General features: G+C 38.0%; 1 protein-coding gene across 9 annotated transcripts in view; it reads right to left on the bottom strand.

Moving 5' to 3' along the window:
* Positions 1-845: 845 nt before the first annotated feature.
* The window catches only part of arvcfb (ARVCF delta catenin family member b), a 192110-nt gene continuing 185207 nt past the window's right edge, over positions 846-7748 (bottom strand). For 8 of the 9 annotated variants that reach the window (XM_072388468.1, XM_072388472.1, XM_072388470.1 and 5 more), the window contains 2 exons: positions 6424-6536; positions 846-3783 (listed from right to left, as the gene is read on the bottom strand). In XM_072388468.1, coding sequence (XP_072244569.1) covers positions 6435-6536 — 102 coding nt within the window. In that variant the 3' untranslated portion in view covers positions 846-3783; positions 6424-6434. The remainder of the gene's footprint in view (positions 3784-6423; positions 6537-7748) is intronic. The other variant, XM_072388474.1, reaches the window with a different exon arrangement.

The following is a 7748-nucleotide window of genomic DNA, read 5'->3' as shown; positions in this document are numbered from 1 at the left end:
CCTGTAAAGAAACACCATGACGTAAAAAATTGTAGAAAAAAAGTACTGAATTGGTTCACTAATGTAATCCGTGCGAAAATTGAGATATATATTCTTTTGTAGGTTTTAATAACAATAAAATTAATTTTATTGGGCAGATGCTTTGCAGTCTGTTTTCCAGCCCCAGATGCAAACACACAGCACCCACTATTATAGAAACATGATATTTTTTTCCTCATATTTATTTACTTTAGAGTTGTTACTGTTGAGTTGATTTTGTGAAGTAGTATTTAATGGCTGTGATCTTCAGACCCGTATCAGATTAACTAAAGTGGAAAAAAAAATAGTGTCTAAAAGTTACATCCTTAAGAAAAAGGGGGAAAAATCCAGCAAAGAAATTACACAGGACCTGAGAGATGTGTCTGGACCTTCAGCTGATCCATCTACTGTTCAGTGAAGCCTCATCATAAATGGTCTCCATGGAAACCATGGCGTGACAGTCGAGAAGCCATTAAAACTTGTTTAAGAGGGCTCAGACTGTACTGAAAGATAAAGGTAGCAAAAATGAACTTTCTCGAATTGTGAAAAACTCTTATTTAGCCTCATATACTTTATATCCATTTTAGTTTAATTAAATTAATGCACGTATTTCCCATTTTCATGAAAATATACAAAAAAGAGGGGTGGCTCCAGACTTGCATACAGAGCCAAATGATAATATTTAGAATGATCCCTAGAGTGACCCTTTAAATTTCTGAAGTTGGTTGGTAAAAAGCATTAGTGCCACGAAGGGCTGCTCTCACAATGTCAGAATTAAGAGTCTCACAATCTCATAACTCAAAATAAGACGCAGAGTCGAGCAACACTTTCTTTTCAGGCATGATTTATTGAAAACACACCAAATTTATACTCTACAAACCAGTATTTTTCCGTTATGTTTAACAAGCGTAATATTTGCCTCTGGTTATTAGTAAAATTAACATAATACATTCTGTCACTGTGGCATCGCTTCTGCTCGCTACGAAAGGATTAACTTTGTTTCTCTAGGAAATCAAACCCATTTTTCGAATGATTCTACCTTCTTTAAAAGTTTATGATACAATGTAATACAAGGCAGAAACCCACCAAGGGTCTACACTACCTGGGGGGTTGGTGGGGCCGAATGCTGGATGGAAGAGGTGATGAGTTGAGCAGGAGTGGGGGGATGAGACAGGGAGGAAAGGTGATCAGACAGAATGGAGGGAGGAGAGTCGAAGGGGAGGAATAAAGTTATATAAAACACACTTATCTTTATCTACCATGGAAAAGGTTAAGGCACATGATAGGTACAAACACATCTGCTACTCAGTTACTTTATTTCGACGGTCTTGAATCAGTTATATCTACACAGGTAGGTTTGTTTGATTCGATGTGTGTCTATGTCTTTTACAGCACAGTTGTGTGGCTCTTTATTCTGTATGTAAGATGGGCTGCACATCCACAAAACCAAGAACCTCCTTTTAAGAATTCATGTGAAAACAGCTTCAGATCCTTTGGTAGTGGTACTGCGTGGTGCGTTTAGGATCAGAAAGTCACACAGATCTTTGTCCAATAAAAGCACACACGCTTGAGGACACACAAAGGGAATGCTGGGTACTATGACGGTTTTAGTCTGGAAATGGAAATATACAGTAACTTTTTTTAAAAAAAATCTTTTTTTGTAGTTCATTGATTTTTACCACAACGTACATCTTTGTAAACACCGTGTAAAATATGCAAGCTTTATAAAGTCACATACGTCACAAGGAAAAGTCAAACTTCAACGCAGGCACATGCCGTTTGCCTTGAATGAGAGACGCATGAGTGATACCAGCTTAGATTGGATTCTCTTAAATGGCAATATGATTCTGCCTACCCTATACAGCTGTAAAAATATATACTATATGACCCCACCGTGACATTTTATTTGACACAGTACTTTCTATCTCCCTCTAGCAACACCCAATCATCCACCTCTCTCTCCTCCTGCGCATGAGTGATTTAGTTAATATCCAAAGGACACCACAAAAAACTGGCACTTGGAAAGAATAGAATATAAACATCTGTACAGATATTCGTCATGCTCACGACTTAATATTTGTCTTTAAGATGCAGCAGTGAAGGAGGTTGGTGGTACTTAAATGACCTATAAATGCATGATGAAGTAAAATGAAGGCTCTTTTATTAACACTGTAATTTCTTGCTTTTCCCATTACCTCTGTCTGACCCCTCCAAAGTGCCAACTTTAAAGATGCAGGGGCAGCCAAATGTCGATCCTCTACCTCATGAAGAACAATGCAGATAAACTTTTTTTCTGTAACCTTTTTGACAAATACAAAATATAAATAGGTGATCATCAGCGTGACTCAACAATATTTGACATACAGTTAAAGTTATACAGATGGTTATTTCTTGCATACAGACATGGTGAGCCTTTATCAAATGACATGTGCTTTCCAAACAATGTGATATTAATATACAACAAACAAGTGTGTGATTTTTGTTGTTTTTCCTTCATTTTTCAGTTGATCTGTTTTATTCTAATATACATTTATATAAAACCCAACAAAAATAAAATAAAAAAAATGCTTTTAGACCCATCATTTCAGCAAGAAAACAGTCTTCTTCCTCTCCTTTCAAAAGCACAAATCATTATTAACAAAATGCCATAAAGCCTCTTTAATACACATCACTGACACACTGCAACCAGCTCGGTACGCATGACGCCGCATCACTACGCAGCTTGTGTGGTCACACGTGTAACCACAGCTCTGTGGGTCAAGCTGTTTGGCTTATACATGTTGAACACAATAAAACTGACTGTCTCTTGATCTAGTTTGTTTCCACTTCTGCTTCCTCTTGTGACGCTGTGTGAACAAAAACGATAACTTCATTAGCTGTATGCACTTTGTCACTTGCTTTCCTCCAGATCACAACTTGCAGACTCCTCGCTTTATAAAACAGACATCAATCCCTCGTTTGATTTCAAAGCGGTGCACTTCTGTTATCTTAGAAAAAAAAAAAAGAAAGCAAAACACAGTGAACCCAGACAGATTTTCAGTTCATGAGAGCAGACTGTTGTTGGGGGTACATGGTTATCTACTATGCTACAGCTCTTCTCTGCCTCTGTTTCTCTCTGTTCGTTTTGCTTTTCTTGTGTCCATCTGATCAAACCCAAAACAAACATTAATTAGCCTTTAAACACACCAGTCCAAACCTGTTCACGTCAAGATCTCTACATACATATATATATCTATATATACACAAACATATATCTATGTGTGTATATATATAGATATATAGAGATAGATATACATCGCTCTCTCTACATATATATATATAGATATATATATATATCTATATATATATCTATATATATGTACCAGAGGTTTCCTTCAAATACACGTTCCTCATCCATCTACCTTACTTTACTCTGCTTCTTCTGCTTATCAAACTTCCATTCCATCACCAGCACCAAGTTCCATCTGTTTCTCGTAGAGCTCACCAAGAATCAACACTGTAAAATTCACACAATGTCCAGCGGGAATGTAGATATGACAAGTTGTAAGAGTTGTCACTTTTTATCATCATTTTCTTTTATTTTCTCTGAAAAGCATGACTGAATGTCGGTTGCTGCTGCTGAGTAGTCACTGTTGTGATCATTATCTTTTTAAATCCTCTTTTTTTTTGTACAAAGTCCAACTCCAAAGCTGAGCTCCTGTGAAATGGCAGTAGTGATGAGAGATCCTCTCCTAGCTGGGGTGTCACGTTGTTGCTTTTTTAAGCCTTAAGGAAAGGGAAGAGAGAAAAAATTAAGAGGAGAACAACTATTTCAGCTAGAAATACCAATAAATTAAGAGTTTCAGTTCAAAAAACATCATGTCGACTCTTGTTTCTGGGCCATGCTCTCTTATAGACTGAATAATGATTTAAGATTTAATACACCCCCAATTCCAAAAAGGTTAGGATGCTGCGTAACCTAAAGAAAAAAAACAGAATGTAACGAGTTGCAGATCTAATAAAGCAATATTTTACTTATAACACAAAACATATCAGATGTTAAAAGTGAGACATTTTACTTTTTCATCTAAATACCAGCTAATGCTGATCTCAAAAAAGTTGGGACAGAGACAACAGAAGGCTGGAAAAGTAAGTGGTAATCCAGAGGAACATTAATTAAACACTAATTAGGTTAATTGGCAACAAGTCAGTAACATGACTGGGTATAAAAAGAGAATCTTAGAGAGGCAAAGTCTCTCAGAAGTAAAGATTGGCAGAGGTTCAGCAATCTGCAAGAAAACTGTCTTCAAATAATGTTCTTCAACATAACTTTGCAAAGGTTTTAAATTTTCTATTATCTGTAATACAAAATATGGAAATATTCAGAGAATCGAGAGACATCGCTGTACACAAGCGACACAGTTGAAAATAAATATGCAATGTCCATGATCTTTAGGCCCTCAGGCAGCAGCGCATTAAAAACAGGCATCTCCCTGTGAAATCACTGTAGTATCTCAGGACCGCTTTCCAGAAACACAGTTCACCGTGCCATCCACAAATGCAGGTTAAAGCTCTGCAGGCAAAGAAGAAGCCATATGTAACGACAGCCTTCCTCTCTCAAAGGTCCAGCAACCAGACTCCTCAGCTCCCAAACATTTACAGAGTGTTGTTATAAGAAGAGGGGATCCTTTAAACATGGCCCTGTCCCAACATTTTTTAGATGTGCTGCTACCATTAAATTCAACACGAGTGAGTCATTTTGATAATAGATTTGAGATTTACAAATCATTGCATTCCATTTTTACTAACATTTTACATTATGTCCCAACTTTTATGTATTTGGGGTTGTGTATAAAAAACATAATCATTCTAAAACATCTTTAACATTTAGCTATCAGTGAATGAATTTTGAAATGAAACTCCTCCTCCTGCTTTCATGTCCCGCAGATAAAAATAATCAGCTGGCAGTATTACAGTGCAAGAAAAACATCACTGTCATTGTTTCAGCCATGTCAGTCCAGATGGTAAATGGAGGCAGGAGACAGCAAAACAGATGCTTAATGTGCTGAATGGAGCCCTGCCAGGTCTATATCAAGTGAAAACCACTTACCTGATGATTCATTCTAATCATTACCTGTAGCTTTAAAGAAAAATCAAGAGGCAAAATCTCAATGAACACCACAAATCACACAACTTTATCTCTTAAGTCACCATGTGAGGGTTTTTCACAACAGCACAATGGATGGAAGAGAGAAAACTGAATGGATGGCCACTAACAAAGTTGACTGAGATAAGAGGATGACAGTGAGGAAGGCAGTGGGGTTTGACAGCAGGCCAGAGGCAGAGGTGAGGATGACGGCAGCAAAGAGGAGGCAGGAAGATAAATGACAGCTAATGAGGCGAACCCAGATCAGCTGGCAGTCCTGAGAAAGTCATTCGATGGGAACTTAAATGGTGGACAAAACCAAAGGAATAAGAGTAAAACAAAATATTCACAATTAATCATTTGTAAGGTGCCTGAATATCAGAAATGATCAGAAGACATTTAGCTGCTCTTTTATGTAAATAGGCACCCTTTATCAGCTGTTATTAGTATGTGTCTTTTGCTAAAAAGAAGACAAGAAATCTGTCATCCACATGTGCAGAATTTCTTGCTCCAAACAAGAAGCCAGTAAACTACAAAACTGAAACACTAACTTTAAAATGTATATCACAAATTCTCCTGAGCTCATCCACCCCTGCAAAGCATGAGTGCTTCTTTCCACTATTCCATTTAATCAAAATCTTTTTTGAAACTGTATATATTACAAATGCAGGTAGAGAGGAGCTCCTTAGTGTGTGTGTGTGTCTTTTTCTTCCTCCCTACTGTTTTTCCTTTAGGGATACCTGAGTCCTTGGAGGATATAAAGTGCCGTAGAATCATTCCCTTCATCATTTGCCAATCATTTCAGCACACGCTGTCTCTGGAAGCAGTGAGGCAGGTTGGGCGTGCTTTTCAATGAGGCAGGAAGTGCTGAATTGTAAACAGATACTGAAGTATGCCCACTTTCTACGAGTATTACAGAGCACAGAGGCCACTTGTTTTTACAGTATGATGTTCATCCTCGTGAGCAGCAACATTCGGATGCTATTTTGTTTTTTGTAATGGAGCAACATATGAAATCTTGCGGAAAAAATAGATAAGAATAAACATTGTCTTCAGTTTATTCGGGGTATGTTACAGTGAATAGAACTTGTTGGCTTCACCAGCTGACTGCTCTGGGGGAAAGGTAACAGCAGGTCTAAGTGATAAAATGTGAGAGGGTGAGAGGAAAACAGGCAGAAACGATGAACTAACAGAGATGGATGGATGGAAAAGGATGCTACAATCCAACCCAGACAGCTTTAGAAGTTAGTTTTTTTTGTGCTTGAATTTTCCAGACCTACCATGCATGCATTTAGACCCAAGAGTCAACAGGCTGGGGCTTAACATCACAAGCGTCCACCAGACTGACCGCAGGCCTGTTACTCCTGATATAGTGTTTCCTATTTGTGTCATTCTGTAGCCACAGGAGGACGGTTTAGGGAAAACAAAACAAAAACACAGTAAAACAAAAAGAGGTCAATAAATTTTACATATACATTCTCACACACATGCATCCAGGATCAGAGAAGCCAGTGTTAGTTCCCTGCCTTAGAGAGAGCTTTGGAAAGAAGTTAGAGTGCTTACAAAGAAGAGTACAACAACATGCAAATCAAAAAGGAAGGGAGAAGTTTCGACAGCCAAGCTGCATTCAAAGAAGGCAGAGGAACACCTCTGGGAAGCAGATGGCAGCTGTGGAGTAATGCTAGAAGGCCTGTATATTCTGAGGAGGAGCACAAGCGCTTGCTGTGATTACTGATGTTTGTAGCTTGTGAGCTGTCCTTTCAAGATGTGACAGCGTGTCTTCAGCTCTATGCTGTAGTAGATGATTGCCTAAATATGACGAGAAAAGTGCTGACCTGTGTTTATGTCTGACTTTACTACGATATCAAATTGCTTAACTTCACTCATTTGCAGACTTTTTCCACTGAGAAATCAAAAGCTGTTGAGAAAATCGTACAAAGCTAAATTATAATGTTTCCCTAATTAGCTTAAAAATGCCTACAGCAACAAATGATGTTGTTAATTATGAATGGATTATATATGTACTCATACATAATACATTCACATATAGTACTGTGCGAAAGTGTCGTTCCACCACTCAATTTTTTATTTTGTGCTTCCACTGAGCCAGACTTTCTTGTAATCTTTTAAAATAGTCTTGAGCAGTAGTTTTTCTGAAGGTCTTGTAGTCCAGTCCTTCTACCTGATCATTTTCAAAGGAATGCGTTTTTTTGGTTTGTTAATCCACATACCAATGGCAGAACCAATTTCAAATAGCATCTTTAGGCACTTTGTTACAATAAAAAGACAATTGTTTTCTGCATATAAAATTGTACTTTCGCACCAAGAAGATGATTCTCAAAGAGCTATTAGCTGAAAACTTGGCATATCTCAGCATGGTGTGCAGTGTCTCCTAAACAAATCTGAACATATTGGACAAGTGGAGGACAAAAGAAGTGGCAGGCCTAAAAAAATCTACAGCATCTGAAAGCACTATCCAAAAGAAACCCAGAAAGAAAAATCCAGCAAAGACCTGACACAGGACCTGAGAGATGCATCTGGACCTTCAGCTGATCCATCTACTGTTGGCTCAAGCCTCATCAGAAATGGTCTCCATGGAAGGGTG

Source organism: Leuresthes tenuis, unplaced genomic scaffold (genome assembly GCF_036924035.1).
Source record: "Leuresthes tenuis unplaced genomic scaffold, fLeuTen1.0.hap1 SCAF_6, whole genome shotgun sequence".
Classification (NCBI taxonomy): Eukaryota; Metazoa; Chordata; class Actinopteri; order Atheriniformes; family Atherinopsidae; genus Leuresthes; species Leuresthes tenuis.
Note: the sequence above shows the minus strand (reverse complement) of the source record. Positions and strands in the feature narration are given on the sequence as shown.